This window comes from Nesoenas mayeri (genome assembly GCF_963082525.1).
Source record: "Nesoenas mayeri genome assembly, chromosome: 15".
Taxonomy (NCBI): domain Eukaryota; kingdom Metazoa; phylum Chordata; class Aves; order Columbiformes; family Columbidae; genus Nesoenas; species Nesoenas mayeri.
The window spans coordinates 8359818-8377477 of NC_137559.1; the positions used below are offsets into that span (position 1 = coordinate 8359818).

The 17660-nt window shown below is 44.7% G+C and overlaps 1 protein-coding gene across 1 annotated transcript in view; it reads left to right on the top strand.

Moving 5' to 3' along the window:
* IFT140 (intraflagellar transport 140) overlaps positions 1–17528 on the top strand; it is a gene marked incomplete at its 5' end in the record, with an annotated part of 64672 nt that extends 47144 nt beyond the window's left edge. The window contains 12 exons of the mRNA XM_080353616.1: positions 8328–8505; positions 11097–11287; positions 12348–12443; positions 12677–12809; positions 12899–13042; positions 13408–13536; positions 13753–13935; positions 14636–14842; positions 15023–15235; positions 15318–15484; positions 15811–15952; positions 16677–17528. Of these exons, the coding sequence (XP_080209742.1) occupies positions 8328–8505; positions 11097–11287; positions 12348–12443; positions 12677–12809; positions 12899–13042; positions 13408–13536; positions 13753–13935; positions 14636–14842; positions 15023–15235; positions 15318–15484; positions 15811–15952; positions 16677–16880 (1987 nt within the window). The 3' untranslated portion in view covers positions 16881–17528. The remainder of the gene's footprint in view (positions 1–8327; positions 8506–11096; positions 11288–12347; positions 12444–12676; positions 12810–12898; positions 13043–13407; positions 13537–13752; positions 13936–14635; positions 14843–15022; positions 15236–15317; positions 15485–15810; positions 15953–16676) is intronic.
* Between the last annotated feature and the right edge of the window lie 132 nt (positions 17529–17660).

Below are 17660 nucleotides of genomic sequence, written 5' to 3' on the forward strand. Positions count from 1 at the left end.
GAACACGAAGAAGCTTTTTTAGGTCCTTCCCAGCTTTGGCTTATCCACCTTCTTGCACTTTGATAAGTAATGCCAGTCCTGTGATGAACTGGATGACAGGGAGGTCCATTCCTTGTGAGGCGAGGCGAATCCAGAAAGAATCCAGTCTCGAGGCAGGAGAGCCTGAGCTGCTGCCGGGGCAGGGACAGAGATGCTCGCCAAGTGCCGGCTCCTCCAAGTCAACCAGCGCCACTCCGAAAGCCTTTTTTTTGCGTGCAAACTTCAGAATATCCTGCAAACTGTGACAAATGTCATTCTCTCAAAGCCGAGCCGAGCTGGAGGTGAATGCTGTCATCCCAAACGAGCTCTGCAAGTTTGGAGCGTGTCGAGGAGTTTGCTCTGCCGTGTCCCTCTCCGAAGATCCGAGCTGCGAGTGCAGGGGCCGGGGAACAGCCACTGCTGTGAGGAAAAGGCCCCCCCAGCTCTCCACGAAGAGGAAATGGCTGTTTTTGTGGCTGTTTTTGGTGAGCCTCAGGGCGTAGTCGACTGCAACAAACAGAGCCACTGCCACGGCAGTCAAACATTAACAGGATGTGTTTCCTGAAAGGAAAAGACTATGGAGACTTCTAAAGTTGTACCTCCTCCCCTCGGAGAGCCCCCCTCCCCTCTCACTCCTCCTCCCCTCCCAGCAGCACCAAGCGAGGCTGGGAGGACGGGGCTGCACATCGCAAATCAGAGGTGCTCTTGGAAAGGAAAAGAAGAAGTCGCCAGCCTCAGCCCTCGGAACATCAGCTCTGCAGAAATGGATTGAGGAGGTTTTTGAAATGCTTTTTACTGAAAGCAAAACGATATTGGGGTTAGCTGTTGAACAGCGTGACAAAAGCAGTGGCAGCGTGGGGGTCTCCACTAATGTCCCCGTTCCCCTCTGCAACCCTAGAAGGGAACGTGGCAGATAAATAGAAAATACAAAACCTCCAGAGTCTCAGCTTGACAAATTAATCTGGGGGTGTGTGAAAAGGCAGTTCCAAGTATTGTGAGGTGAATGAAGCTGAAAATCGCTCCATTGCGACTGTGCAGGGCTGGCGCAGCCCTGAGCCCCATGTCCCCATTTGCTGTGCACCTCTGCAGTGCCTCTGGGAGGGCTGGCTGCCCCCCTGCAGCGCCCCGAGCCTGGAAGCGCTGCCCAAAGTTGCTTCATATGATGTCTGTGTTCACAACCCAGTACAGAACTGACCAGCACACAGCAAGCCAGCCACTAGTGCTGCCAAAGCTGCAAGGAAAGCAGCTCTAATAAACAGATTAAAAACAGTTGTTTGGGACATTTCAAACTGTCCCCGAACATGGATGTTTCCCAAGGGGTCTTGCAGAGACGTGCTCTCCACATGGGTGTGTGATGGTTCCGTCCACTGCCACGGCAGGACCTGCCGCGGGGCCAGGGACAAGGACAGCGGTCCCCAGCTGCTGGCTTCTCCTGCCCCTCTGGGCGTTACTGTCTGCGGTTGTGCCCTTCCTCCATCTGAGCCCGTCAGAATTTTTTAGGCTGAAAAAATGCCGTACAAGGTACAGTATTAAACAGTGTCTTGTGAAATGAAGGTGTGAGATTCTTGTCAACAGCCTGGAGAGGGAGCAGTGAGAAGTCGCGGTGAGCGCCTGCATGAGCAGACACAGCTGCGCTGCACCGACCCCACCTGAGATGTTGGCACAAGAGTTCTCATCGGTGTAATTAATCAAATTAGATCAGAAACCGATTCAGTTTTATAGCGGCTCTGTCTTATCAGCTAAGTTTCTTTGCCCTTACTCAACAGATCTGTACAGACCCAGTACACATAGATAAACCGGTTGGAAATTTTTTGAAAGGCAACATTTTATTTTCTAAAACTTGCTGCTGAGGAGTGGAAAATATTTCAGTGAAGCTCGTAGGTTTCAGCTATTGGAATTGAATGTACAAATCTGGCTGTGAATTTACCTGTCCTTTGTGTGCTTGGTTCATTTTTAATCTTTAAGTGGATTAAACTTCAGGTACTTTGAGTATCTTTGCACTCTGACAGCAGTACAGCATCTTTGCTTTCTTTTATTCCTGTGATTGGTCACATTTCTATACATTCGGTTTTTGAAGTTTCGATATAAATAACACACCAGTGTCTGCTGTTCTTCAAAGGGATTTCCTAAGAACAATGACTGTATTTTCATATTTTATAAGTCATGGGTTATGTGTGATTATTGTAAGCCTGTGATTCAGCAGCAAGACAGATGTTGTTCATATACAGGTAATGCAGGGAGAGATTTGCCTTTAGGGAAAAATCTCTTCTACCCAACTGTACACTTGCTTCTGTGCCTCTCCTCCCCCATCTTTGATTTTCATGACTTGTTGAAGTCTGAGCATGTATTTTCAGAAGGGCACAAGCTTTGTTTGCATGTTATATGTAAAAAAAATATAGCAATTGTGTTTTACAAAGACTGAACAAATCAGTCTAATTGCTTAAAACTTAGTCACATCTCTTCTTCTTTCCACACCTGTTACTTGGTGTGAGAATATGCAGCTGCTCTTTTGAATTCCATTGACACTGAAAATAAATCTTGTTTGTCCTAACTCATACTTGTCTTTGAGCATCAAAGGGACCAGGTAAGCTAAGCGCCATGGCGTTTGTTTGTGGTTTGAGAGATACGATACTTGAGAAATTCTTCATGTTATCCAAGCAAATCAATGAATTTACATTTCTGGCAGCTTTCCCAGAGGAAGAAAATAGATCTCTTTCCCCCAGATCGCCTCTTGTTGTGGCCGCAGATGGGTGGGTGGTACGTGGCACGTCGCAGCTGGGAACGGATGAGTCAGGTGGCTCCGTTCCCTGCCCCATGAACAGGGGCTGGCGCTGGGACTGGTGACAGACTTGCCTTAAATCAGATGTTTCATCCCTCCGGCAGTGCTGAGGTGCTCGTCTCCAAAGGGGCTGTGTGATTTGAAGTCCATGTTGTCTCTCTGTCGTTGGGCACTGCCACGGCACAAGTGATTTGGGACTTCTGGGAACCCCGATGGTGGTGTGGGGAGCAGAAGGGGCAGCAGCCCCAGCCCATTGGGTGGTCCCCGGTGGGGAGCGTCTCTGAGCAGCAATGCGAGGCACCAGGAGTTGCTGTTGGCTGCAGTAATTAAGCAAGTGCATGATGACTTTTTTCCCCCATGGCAAAATTTCTGGTGGATGTTCTTGTCTGGAAGTAGCTGTTTGCTAATTGATTGTTCCATGCTAGCGAGTGGTTCTGCTCAGTGGTAGGTTAAATTACTCCGTGCAATTGGCATCACAGCTTTTAAAGCATTCTGGGTCTTTCTGGAGGAGAAATCAGTTATGTAAATGTCATTTTACTTTAAGAATCTCAGTAATTTAGATTATATCAGATAACTAGTTGCTTACCTACTGAATTTATCCATTTACTACCTAACAAATTCTGTGTACAGTTGTTTATTCAGGGCACAATTGTTTTTCTTTTCTTTTTAATAAACAAATGGCTTTTTACCATTTTATTAAACTAATAACAGTATCTAGAGGTGTAAAATTGGGGAATTCTCCAAATGAGTGGATTGCACCGTATCAAAATTAGTTGACTTTGCAAAGATCCGGTAAGTTTTTCTAGCCTGCTCACACCGAAGTGGCTCAGTTATTAATTTTTTGATACAATTTTAATCGAGTGGTTCTTGCTGGCACATTCACAGTCAGTGACATTCTCTGTCTTCACTGGGAGATCGTGTTCTTCCAGTACGAAACAGTCCAGGAATCCTCCTCATCCTTTTAAATAAAAAATCATCTCAATGAACGCTTCTGATAAATGTGCAGCAGTATATTCAGTTGCTGTACTTACTGGATTCCTTAGGACACAAGATTTTTGTTTGCTACCGTCCACCCTGAACAACAGCTTGGTGTTGATTTTATCAGAATTGATTTGGAACAGATAAAGCTATATATTTAATAGGATGTTATAGGGCCTCTTCTGTAAAACCTTTGCTTATGTATCAAATATTCTGTTACTGCCAAGGAAGAGTTTTTAGGAATAATCTAGACAGCTCTCTGTGTTTTGATCGTACATGAAAAATACCTCACATATTTCTCAGAGAAGCAATAATTTAATATGGTTAATGCTATCTAATAGAATTGTTGCAACTTTCATATATTATTTAGTTCCTTGTTATCTTTTAGTCCCACAGAACAGGGATAACCAGAATCCAATAAATGCATTTTAAGAGCATCTAATGTAATTTAGCTACATCAGATGAAAATTGATTTTTTTCAAGTCCTGGTTGTTTTCCAGGTTAGAACAGACATTAAGCCACTGATTGTGACATTATAACTATTTATTTTGCAGTGATTTGAAGATAAGATCGGTGTCCATTTTTATAGATGTGTTTAAAATTTTACGTAAATGATCAATGATCAGCTCCTCATCTCTCTAACCTTGGGTGTTGGGGAGTTGGTCTCATTTGACCATGTCCAAGCCCTCTGGATCTGTTCCGTCTCACACCGCGGTGCTTGTGTCCTGTGGTCAGTCTGTCAAATCACATGTATGTAAAGTTGATCCTAACTGAATTATCTGATCAGAATCACCAACTGTTGTACATTTAAGCCAGGTGACATGATTACGACATGTTTTTTCAGAGGTTGGAAGGTGCACCCTCAAGTTACTGAAATCCAGGTAAGGGATCAGCATTTGTAAAGCAACAGTAGATACTGTTATTTTCCTTAGGAAGCAGCACCTGCTTGGTCCCATCCTTTTCCTGTGCACAGACAACACCCGCCGGCAGCACGTAGGCAGCGGGAGGAGGCTGGGGAGGGTGCCCGGCCCCACGGCGTCTGTCTGACCAGCCCTGACCCCTGTACACACGGTACATCTCGTAGGAAACTCTCTGCACCAGGACAGCGCATCCTCTGCGGGCCCCGCTGGCTGAGCTGCTGAGAACCCGCTTTGAATGGCTTGTGCAGTTTGTTTTGTGACGGGGGAGTGAAGCTCCCTTGTCCCCGCTGTTGGGTCACCAGAAGCTTTCCCGCTTGCTGGATTTATTTCTGTTTTTGACAGCCCAGGTTGTGCCTGAGGCACAAGGGGACACTCACCCACGCCAGGTAGATGTATGCATTAGGGATATAATGATGTATTATGAAACATTATATATAATATAGTGTTATAAGGACATATTAATGTATTATTATACATTATATATAACATAGTGTTATAGATAGTATATCCGGTAATAGTATTATAGATATAATAGCTTATATATGTATTTCCCTTTGCGTTGTACCGTAGTCCTTAAAGGAGAATGATCAGGGTCTAGTTCAATGAATTGGGGCCCAAATTGGAAGGAGAGATTCTTTTTTTCTCCTGTTCAAGATATTTAGAAGCAAGAGACGGAACACACGTTCATTTTCCAAATACAGCCCATTAAATAGAGAAAGATTTTGTAATGAGATGCTTCAGATATATAAATCTCCAGCACTTCTTGATAATACTCCATTTACTGGATCTTTTTCTTTAAACTTCCATGCAAAATGGGCAATGAAAAATACACAGGAACAGAATGTTTGTAAAGTCAGACCGTTAGAGGCTATAAACATAATTTCATAGAAAAATAGATGCAAAACATCAGATATAAAGGAAGAAAAACTTTTTCATCAAGTATATGGTAAATTTGTGTCCAGTCTGAAGAGGTGTCCCAGTTTGCTTTCCCAGTCCTATAGATGTGGCTGGAGCCGGGAGTCTGGGGTGCAGCAGCAGGTCATTTATCCCCAGGATGCTCGGGGAGCACATTCCCCTGGCTTTGCTCGCGCTGTTGCTGCGTCTGGTGTTCATTAAGTTCCCAGCTCTGGCTGATGAAGTACAGATGCGAGTGGCTTTCCAGGGGGGAGAGGAGGAGGAGGAGAAGAACAGGAAATTCCCAGAGCATGAGCTGGGGGCAGGGTAAATCATTACTTGGCATTTTGTGTGCAACGGTGGGGCCAGGCCTGGAAAGACTTGCTGCCTTTTAGGGATACAAGGACAGACTAGTCTTTCTTGCTTCACTAGCAACTCTTGAGAGATAAATGCTGCTTTTGTGTGGGGTTTAAGCGAGCCTGTTCTGCACCTCCTGCTTCTTGTTCCTTAACCAGACCTGCAGTAATTTGCCCACATTCCCAAGGGGCAGCAAAAGTGATGGGCAGGACTCTTGCCCTGGTGCCAGCGAGGTTGTGCCATCCAAGGCCAAGGCTTATCTTCTTGGAACACAGAGAAACATGGAAGCATGTCACAGATGCTTCCAGGATTGTTCTCTCAACCCATCCGTTGCCAGCAAGCCTGTGCCGCCTGGAGCTGAATGTTTCGCAAGGGAACTCTCATCTTCTTGCGCCGAGGGAATTGTGAGCCGTCAGAGCTCTGAAAATTAAAGATTTTTATTTCCTTTCAGAAATGTGCCATTAGTCAGTTTGACAGAGCACAGCACAGGCGTGCGTTCCTTCACCCAGAGTGAAATGGTATTGGCAACTTCTTCTGGCATCGTATGGATTTTGGAAAATATTTCTTTATTCTTTGTGTGCGGAGAAGCGCGGCCGTGCCCACGCACGCAGGGTTTCACAGCTTTTAGTAATGACAGAACTCGCTGTCCTTGGTGATCAAAGCCAGGTGACAATGCCAAGGCCTAAATGTTCTTAAAGTTGTTTTTCCTGCTTTTTGCAGTTCCAGATGCAGGCAGTGGCTGGAATAAAAGAGAAACCAATTCCAACTTTTCAAAAATTAGGATGGTCACATCTTTTGCTGATATAAGTCAATATTTCTGTATCGAATGCATAGAATTACACTCTGAAGGATCTGGTGCTGAAGTTTTTGTAAGGCCTTCCAGTTCAGAAATCACTGCGCTGTGTCCATGTTCCTTTTGGCTTCCCAGTCTGGGAGACCTGGAGCGGAGCACGAGGGGAGGCGTTTGGGCCACATTCAGCATGGACATGCGGATGTAAGAAATTCACTGAAATATTCAGACATGCATTTTTGCTTTTCTAAACAAGCAAAACTCCTGAACTATCTCAAATTTGACCCGATTTATCATTTCCGATTCTGTTTTATTTTCTCTATACAGATTGGCCTTAATGAAGTTTATTTCACGTATTTATGTTGATTACTACTGGAAAACTTTATGCCAGTTGTAGTTGCAAATAAAAGATGATCTAATTGTAAAGTAAATTAGGAAAAGCATTTTTCTCTGCCCTTCCTTGCGGTATGTGTTTGACAGCACGTCGTGTCTCATCTGCTTGGCTGCTTCCCGGTTAGTCACTTTCCCCTGTTTGCGCAGGGCCTTCCCACAGCAACTGGGAAGAGAAAAACATTTTAATCAGGGAAAGCTGGAAGGGGATTTGCTTGCAGAGGCAGGACCTCAAGTGTCATTCAACTCTTCTTTTTCTTCTCTCTATGTTTTCCTTCTGCTTTTATAATTTAGATACTTATTTTGTGCTGTGATGCTGTCTGAGAATGGTATGGACCATACCTCTGCTGAGGTTCACACACTGAAAAAACCCCATATTGTGTAATGCTTATGGTTTCTATTAGTCAAATATATTGCATTTCATTCTGAAGAGCCTCAAATGTAAATAGAGTCTACGAAAATCTTTGCTTGTCACCTCATGTAATGGTCAGCAGTGTCACGGTCCTTCTGTTGAGCGATGCTGCGTGCTGACCATCCTGCCTCTGCCTTGCCAGAAGATTTTGCAATGTTAAGTGTAAGCTCTTTGCCCTGAGGAGTTCTCATTCTGAGCATTGCGAAGCTTTTCTTTGTGCCATTTTTTATGAGAGTTTTAAATTAGAATATGATCGTTTGGTAATTTGTTTCCTACACATTGTTCCCTGTTGTTGAGTGCAGCTATGAGGCTCCTAATAGCTGTTGCATGTTCGGACTGTGCAGGACAGTAGCAGGATGTTTCCAGTACAAGGTTTATATGTATAAGACTTTTCTTACAGCTTTTGTTTTGCATTCTGAACGTTGACATGGCGGTATTGAATGTCTATATGTTGCAGCTACAGCAGGAACCACAGTGATGGGTGCGTGATAAATGTTTATGTATGTGCAAACGTAACTGCTTTTGTTCAGACACTGGCGTAAAACAAAACCTGCAATATTTCCTTAAGGCTGTGGGTGTTCGGCTCCAGAACTGGCCTTTATGTCTGAGGCCTATTTCTGTTTGTCTTCAGTCTTCACAGAGTAGCTGGAGTCCCTTTGTTACATCCAGCAAATGTCCAGTGGTTTTCCCTTTCGCACTCTTTTATTTCCTTGCATTTTACCTGCTCAAGTCCCCAAGCCTTAAAGGTGACACCGTAACAGCTCCGTTTTTCTTTCCCTTTTCTCACAGTGAGGCTGTCTGGGAGAACATGGCTCGCATGTGCGTCAAGACGCAGAGGCTCGATGTTGCCAAAATTTGCCTTGGAAACATGGGTCACGCAAGAGGAGCCAAGGCCTTGAGGGAGGCTGAGCAAGAGCCCGAGCAGGAGGCCAGGGTGGCCATGCTGGCCGTGCAGCTGGGCATGCTGGTAAACCGCCCGGGAACATCCACCCCGCGTAACTAGGGACAACTACGAGAAACTGATCATTTCTTTAAAATTCTGAAATGCAAAAACCTTGGTGGGGAGTAAAACCTATTGTCAGGTCTCCAAGGAGCGATGAACAATAGTTCTGATGATTATTTTTTTGAAGTTGAGTTTTTATGCTGGGGAAACAGGCATCTCCGTCAGCATCGCACGACCACGTGCTGCACGATTCCTGCCTGACACTGCTCGGGGCTTTCCCTGACTCCGGAGCTCAGCAGGTCCCTGAGCTCTCTGTGTTCCTCAAAGAGCAGATGGGAAGGAGTGTGGCAGAATGTGATGCCTGGAAATGAGAGTTCCAGGAGCCACAGCTGCCTGAGGGTACAGCAAACCGTTTTGTCTGTTTGCTTAACTGCTGCACAGAATTTATATGGGAGTTTTACTCTCATATGAAAAATGACTGAATGAAGGAAACTGCTGAATGAAGGAAATGTCTTTTAAGGATGGTTTATGTGTGAAACATTAAACAGGAAAACTGTTTTCTTGGGGCATAATTCTTCCAAGCTTAATCATTCTAGATTTGACTGGATTAAAAAAAAAATCGATGCACTTTAAAGTATTCTAGCTAAAATGTTTCAACAAACATATTTTAAGGTTCAATATGGGAAAGACAAGTTCTTTTTTGACATGTTTGTTTGTGGAGTGAAAGGCTAAAGCTGTGTTCTGCCAAACAGCAAGGGCTGGCTTAAAGCATTTGAGCAGTTTAGGCGAAGTTGGTGTTTCCTGCGGGTTGGAGAGCTCTGGCGAGTCACATTTGCTGCTCGTGCTGTCCCAGAGATGCCTGCTCTTCTGCAGGCGCCCACATGTCCATCCTGGCTTCTCTCGTTATGGAACCAATAACTGTGCGTCCCGCACAACCAGCGGACACGGTCGGGCTGTTCTCCCCATGGTCTGGTGCATGATGCAACTGTCCCTGTATCTGGAGCCCAACCTGGCAGCAAATACACACCGAAATGAACCGTGTCTTTCCCATGTGTCTTTACTGTGGTCTGAACCCACTCCCATTGATTACCAGTTGAACTGAGATTTGAAATGGGTTTGAGACCAGCATCATCATGGGGATTGAAAACTGACTGGAGGGCTGTTGAATTAGATGAATGGTAAGGGCACGTGTTCTACTCGGTTTGCCTTTATTCAATGATCTGTAAGAAAAGCAGAGGTTTTTAGCTTGGGAAGCATAAAAGATCCAGGCGTATGATCTGTAAGAGGGAAAGATTTGGAAAGGAGAATTTATGAAATATCTCACGGTTCATAGGAAACCACGAATTAGATAAAAAATAGCAAGGGGCTGTGACAGCAAAAATCTGTCTGGGGCTGCGTTTGAGGAGACGCCAAATCCCGGGGCTTTGATTTGGTGACTTCTCTCTGTGTTTGTGGCAGCTACAGCTGGAACATTGACTTCCACCCTTAAGTATCTCATTACCAGAGAAAAATGTTGATGAACTGGAAGAAGTTCAGAGAAAATCAGAGCAAATTGTTAAGCTCTTGGAAAGATTTCACAGACAAGGAAATCTTTAAGATAGCCGAATAAATAGAATTTGGCTTAAAAAGATGTTTAGCAATCTACGACTATTTTAAGACTATACATGCTAGAGGGATAGAGTAACTATTCTGAACTGAAGAAGAAAAGGAAAATTCAAGCTAAATGTTTGGAAAAGCTTCCTGGCAGAGAAAGCTGTGGGGCTGAAAAGTGTCAATTCTCCTTCTTTTGGACATTTAGATCTATTCAGAGAGGTGGAAAGGAACTGTAGCAAAATGAATGCAGTTCTCTTGCTTTTTTCATCTCATACAGAATAATAGTGCAGGCATGTTCCATCTCTACTTTCAGTGCTGCTTTGAATTTGAAACAATAAGAGACAGAAACTATTTTTCTGTCTTGGACAGATAATCTCAATATACTAAATATAGTATTCAGCTGGACAGCAGTTGGGTGGAGCAGGAAAGTGCTTCTTCCACAGGAGTACCTCTCAAAGCGTAAAAATAATAGTTCCAAATTTGCTCGCCCTTGCGTCAGCATCCACTAAATCCTCCTGTTCTAATTCTGTCTTAAATTAATGGCGTTTCTTCCCAGGATGGATCTCAGTTATCCACGAACGGTGTTGCTGCCTCTGATGGCTGCTCGGAGGTCGCAGGGGGTCCCCAGCACCTGATGCCCTTCTTGCCACCCCCGCCCTGTGTGGCTGTGAACTGCAGCCCCACATGAGCGTATCTCCCCTTTCGGAAATGGTTTACGCTCCTGGTGACAGTGTTTAATTGTTGATGCCTTGCTCATGTCACCCCCCCCAGTTGATACTGTACAGTAAATGCCAGGATCTGAGCGCTTTCCTTATTTTCACATAAACATCCTGTTTCCCAGTAATGTGCTATTCCAGGCTACGTATATTTAGTTGGTTAACCCCCCTGCCTGAATTATTGTTACTTTAATTGCATTACAGTGACCTGCACTAATAAACTACATAGAAGTGCAGTGTCTGTTGTGAAGGACACCGATGCAACACCTCTCTGAGCTAATGAGTGTCTGTGCGCTCTCCTTGCAGGAGGATGCGGAGCGGCTGTACAAGGCTTGCCAACGCTACGACCTCCTGAACAAGTTCTATCAAGCCTCCAACCAGTGGCAGAAAGCCATTGAAACAGCGGAAGCTCACGATCGTGTTCACCTACGCACCACATACTACAACTACGCGAAGCACCTGGAGGCAACTGGAGAGCAGAGTCTTGCGCTCACCCAGTAAGAACCAGCCCGGGGCACCCAGGGGATTTGGAGCCGTGTTCTCCTGTGGAGATGGGAGGCAGGCTGAGGAGGATGTCTGGTGATGACTGCTAATAATTAATTAAAGTCTTTTCCTGTTTCTGGTGCTTTCTGTCTCATGGAGTGAAAGCATTGTTCTAATAAACTTCCCAGCACCCTCCCAGGCTAATAAAGCTGAGCGCCAGAAAGGTTAAGTGTCTTGTCAGGGCCCATAGTTGAATCCCACTAATATCCAATCCGGTACTTGTCTCTGAAGACCAGTGCCCTCTTTTCCTTCCTTTTCCGTGACAAAACCACTTGTTTACTTCTCCCGAGAGTCCCAGACACAACTGCAGTGGCAGAATTTAGTCTGACTTGGGTGTTTCTGGTGCCTGGTCTGCTCCTGTGACTGATGGGTCCCTAGAACAGTAGGGGAGGTGATTTTTAATGTGTTGCGTTTGTTGTTTGAAATGTTGTTTTTATATGAGTTTTACCGTTTGAAGCCTAACAATATAATAATATAAGATGATCATGTCTGTTCTGAGTCAATGTAGATCTCTAATGTGGTCAGACAGACCCAATGGGTGATCAAGGTGGGCAGAAAGGTGAGGAGAGACTCTAGCAGTAGAAGGTGGAAAAGCACAGGATCTCCTGGGAGTGGAAAGGAGGCTGTGGGTGCAGGGGACACCAGAGGGACAGGGCAAGATGAGGAGCCCAGGGCTCTCGTGTCCTTTCCAGCCAGTTGCACAGGGATGTGCGTGATGTTTGAGGAGCTTTCTGGGACATTTCTTTGCCTATCACTGGCACTTTTAAAGTATTTACTGTCCTGTGATCACATTGCCTCCCCCATTCCAGGTGCCCTTCAGGATCAGTGAACTTTTTAGCTTTGATGGTGCTGGCAGAGTTGAACTGGTCTTGTAGTGAACTTAATAATACAAATGAAGCAGTGTTACCAGTGTTGTCGGTCTGTAGCTGTCTAACAACATTAAATGGATTTTTACACAGGACATGAGCTAATAAGAAGGTAGTAATTTCACATCTAATGTATGGTTCTCTACAGCTATGAGAAGTCTGACACGCACAGGTTCGAGGTACCCCGAATGCTCTCTGAAGACTTACAAGCCCTGGAGAACTACGTCAACAAGATGAAAGACAAGTCAGTGCTATGCTTGTTCCTTCTCCCTACACCTCGCTCAAGAACTGCCACATTAAATATCTAGGCTGACCTTGCTTATAGTGCAGACCTTTGAACATTACCCTTGAGTTGGGGGTAAAGCCTTGTCTGCATTCTGAAAAAAAGTATCTAGTCTTGAGTTCAAGATCTCCAGGAGTGAAAAATGCAGTCTCTGGCAATTCTTGTTACTGCAATTAATGCTGTTACTTTTCTAGGAGCCTGTGGAAATGGTGGGCCCAGTATCTGGAGAGCCAGTCAGACATGGAATCTGCACTGAAGTACTACACACTTGCTCAGGATTATTTTTCCCTCGTCCGTGTCCACTGCTTTCAGGGCAACATTCAGAAGGTGAGGCAGCCTGATCCCATCTGCTTCCAGAGTTCTCATTCCTGCGACGAGTATGGGCACAACATAAAGATATATGATTTCCTTTCCAGGCGGCTGAAATAGCAAATGAAACGGGGAATTGGGCAGCATCGTATCACCTGGCCCGCCAGTATGAGAGTCAGAATGACATCAAGCAGGCTGTACATTTCTACACCAGGGCCCAGGCATTCAACAATGCCATCCGCTTGTGCAAGGTACGTGAAGAGGTACATTTATGTCTTAAAGTTGTACAAGTTGTTTGTGCCCATTCTTTCTTGTGAGAAACTGCTTGCTCGTATACAGCCCACTGTGGAGATGCTCCTGCTTTCTGCCTGCATCCTCTATAAAAGATACATTGATAAAGGCTTGGTTATATTTTCTTGTATATCTCAATGGAAAACTACCTGAAAAAAGATTATTGTTGTCGCAGCTCAGCGTTCTTTGGGTTGGTGTAGGTTTTTACACAGAAAAGGGTTGATGGGCGACTGTGTTGACGCTATGAAGCTGTAGGCTTGCAAGAAGAGAGAGCTATGAAGTCTGTTTGCCACATACCGAGAGCTGAATCTTTGCTTTTGAATAGGAGAACAATTTAGATGATCAGCTGATGAACCTGGCTCTTCTGAGCTCTCCGGAAGACATGATTGAGGCAGCCTGCTATTATGAGGAAAAGGGAGAGCAGATGGACAGAGCTGTCATGTTATACCACAAGGTAAATGTCTTTTTAGTAAAAAATACCAAACTTTAAACTGAAGTGATTCCTACAGCAGAGGAACATTAAATCAACTGTAGCTTTTACTATATGTACAGTTTATTAATCATTTCTTCATGGTAGTTAATCCACTTTGTTAATTCACTCTAAGCTGATCTGTAAACTGATTCTGCAGTGCTTACTCTCGCCTTTAAAGACTCATTCTTAATTTTGCAGGCAGGGCATTTCTCCAAAGCGCTGGAGCTAGCCTTTGCCACGCAGCAGTTTGGGGCCCTGCAGCTAATTGCTGAAGACCTGGATGAGAAATCAGACCCAGCTCTGCTAGCTCGCTGCTCGGATTTTTTCATTGAACATGCTCAGTATGAGAAGGCAATGGAGTTGTTGCTAACAGCTAAAAAGGTAAATTCTGGCTTCTCTGGTCCCTCCAGGCACAGGCAGAGGGAGCTGTCCCTATTGTCATACCCCCAATTTAGTTAAGGTGCATCATCGCTCACCTAAACTTTTATGCACCTCTGCCTCACCTTCATTATTGTGCTGGGAACTTGGCCTTACCCAAAAGCTGGGTATCAATGCAGAGCTCCCATGTCTTACTTTCTTCCATGTTTTGCAAGGGTACAGTAGCCCTTTCCTGGGCTAAAAGCTATTGTATGTCCTACTCATAATTTGTTCCTATATGAGAAGTAGCAAAATATTTAACAAAATCTTTCAAATGCCTGTATTTATTTTATTTGTATTTGCTGAAAACCTTAACATAATCAACCATGCCTACTAAATCTGACTTGTATGCCTCCAAGAACGTTGTGTTCAAAGAGATTAAATGGATGAATCTTTGGTGCCACACTAGCATCCTCTTGAGAAAATGGGAGAAACAGTGGTGTCCATGGAAGAACGAACATGTTCTTAGCAAACAAAGTGAGACACTGTGAACTTGAACAGGAGCCGGTGTTGGGATGCTGAACTACACCATGTTCTAGACAGAGCATCCACATCTCAGGGCATTTGTGCCTTCGTATAGCCAATTTCTATAGGTCCCACCACAAGCAACGTGATGTATCAATGTAGTGTCTGCAACATCTCACTGCTTTCTCTCTTCTGTTAGTACCATGAAGCTCTGCAGCTTTGCCTGAAGCAGAACCTGACCATCACAGAGGAGATGGCTGAGAAGATGACAGTTGACAAGGACTCCAAGGAGCTCTCTGAGGAGTCCCGGAGGGAGCTGCTGGAGCAAATCGCTGACTGCTGCATGAGACAAGGGAATTACCACCTGGCAACCAAGAAATACACACAAGCAGGAAACAAGTTAAAGGTCAGTCTGGATCCTAAGATTTCTTAAAACAAGGGTATTTTGAGAAGTAAATCTTGGAACAATCCTTGTACGGTAGACTATTCACACAAGGCTTCCCAGGCATCTTGGCATAGATTGTGGTTTTGTATTCACAATTATATTTCCCCTCTTTTTTCCCCGTTTCCCCTTTTCCCCTGCCAGGCTATGAGGGCACTGCTGAAATCTGGAGACACCGAGAAAATTGTCTTCTTTGCGGGAGTTTCCAGACAGAAAGAGATTTATATCATGGCAGCCAACTACCTACAATCGCTGGACTGGCGTAAGGACTCTGAGATTATGAAGAACATCATAAGCTTCTATACTAAAGGAAGAGCGCTGGACCTGCTGGCGGGTTTCTACGATGCATGTGCTCAGGTACATCCCCCTCTGTGACTGCTTGAAGGCTTTTGATTGTCAGCTCTGGAGCAAGACATTGATCTTACTTCTTCTCTTGCAGGTAGAAATTGACGAGTATCACAACTATGAGAAAGCGCAGGGAGCACTGGCAGAAGCGTATAAGTGCCTTTCCAAAGCAAAGCCTAGAAACCCTCAGGAACTGGAAAGCAAACTGGCACGTTTGCAAAGCAAGATGACCCTGATTAGGCGATTCATCCACGCTCGGAGGTGAGCTGCAGTATTCAGAGCATGTAAACATGTAAACTAATGACAGAAATATCATACAAGAAGCAAAGTTTTACTAGTACGGTTTAATAAATAATTTGCAGACTCACTTCTAAATGCTGTTGTTGCATTTTTCTAGCAGGGAAATCATTATGTAATTTTTAAAAGTGCTGGTGACACTAAAAAGGTAACCTGAAATATAAGCAAGTGTGTTGACTGAGGAAAGCATAGCTCTATCAAAAGGCAATTATGAAACATAATGCAGTAAAAAAACCTTCCCTGTTCCTCTCATCCAGATTGTTAACAGTTTCCTTTTGCTCTTTTACCAGAGTTTACTCTGAAGACCCCAAAGAAGCGGTCAGACAGTGCGAGCTGCTCCTCGCTGAACAGGATTTTGACAATGCCATCCGTCATGGCGATGTCTTGGGATTTCTGATTGAACATTATGTACAAACGCAGGAATTCCATACGGTAAGTAAGTTAATTCTTCCTGTATTCTATGTACACCAGTACAGCTTGGTATAGTGTGGTTCTCTCATATAGGAAGAGACTCTACAGCAGAGACATAGCTAAACTGTTCAGCAGGGTGTTGCAGACCTGAGGAACTGTATCCATATTAATGTATTTTTCTTTTTGTGGGACTGAAGAGAAAAAGCAAGTTCACAGGACATGGAGCATAAATAGTGGTGGATTCTTAAACATTCCCAGTTACCAGATAAGAACAGAGGGGTCAGTCTGGGTGCACGTCTCGGCAATTACACTGAACTTCATTTGCCACCTGGCCAAAGAAGAAAAGAAAATTGCAGAGTTGCAGTTGAGGAAATGGTGAATCACGTCTGCAGGGCAGAAGAGCCACAGTGGTTGGACTAAACCGTAACCTGCGCCTATTACGAAACACAAGGATGCGGAGTGTGTGTTTCTCCAGCTCTGCTAATTAACCTTATTTTTAACATGTTTTGACAGTGCTTCAGCTGTCAGAATGTAAAACCAGCCTTGGAGCCCCCTTCCTTTTTAAACTGGAAAAGGCAGAATTGACACAAGGCACTATGGAAGGTCATCACATTAGCGAAGGCTACACCTCCTGGCCAAGCGTTGGCAGCCTGCAGCTCCCAGCGGGAGCTCAGCCGTCAGGCACGGTGGATGCTTTTCACTGTTCTGCTGGTGACTCCCCATAACAGAAATCTCTGTGCTTCAGGCTTACCGGTATCTGGAAGAGATGCAGAAAAGAATTCCACCCGCAAACCTGAGCTACTACGTGCCGCAGCAGACCATCGAGGCAGCTCACCGAGGAGCTGGCGTGCCCCTCAGCCGAACCCTGGTTCCGGAGCAAATTCACCACAGCGGTGTGGAGAACAAGGAGGTGGAAGAAGAAGTGGCTGATGAAGTGGAGGACCTTTGACAACTTACACTCACCAAACACAAAGCTGACTTCAATACAAGGTAATTTATTCTGGCCTCATTAGGGGTCAATCAACACACTGCTGCAATGAGGCTTTTTGGTTATGACCAAGAAATTTATTTTTTCTGCTTGACTACAAGCAACAGTACTGAAGATAATGTATTTTGTTAAACACTACATACAAAAATTCACATGTATATCCTGTTATTAAGGTGGTTTTAGTATTTTAATAAATTTGAGGGGGAAAAACAAACACCCAACAAGAACTGTGTATTGTAACTTCAGGCCTTTTGCTCACCTTTAAGTCTGACCCTGCCTCACAACGGTGTATTTATGAAGTCACTCTCATACCTTTCATACCAAAATCACCCTAAGCAGAAGGGCTGGTTATTTTTTTTTCCTATTTTGTGAACTGCTTCAAAACTTGAGGTGAACACAGTTTTAAAACTGTACGCTTTCAGGGAAGAAGTGGGGGGTAGACTTTAAGGCTGATTTTGAGACTGTACAAAAAGGATTTATGCTTGGTCCCCTCCTGACGGCAGCACAGCTTTAGCTCAGTGAGGTTTGTCACAGTTTCAGAAAGTCAGTGTAGCTGTTCGGTTCTTACATCTCATCCGTGGCGTCATTCCCTACCCCATGCTGCCCCTTCCAACAGCAGCCCAAGGACTATTCCACCACTGACACGGGCACCTTTGTCACGGGCACGTCCTCGAGGCAGCCCTGGGAGGTAAGTGGCCCTCTCCAGCCCTCCTGTTTTTCTGACAAGAAGTCTGCTGTGAG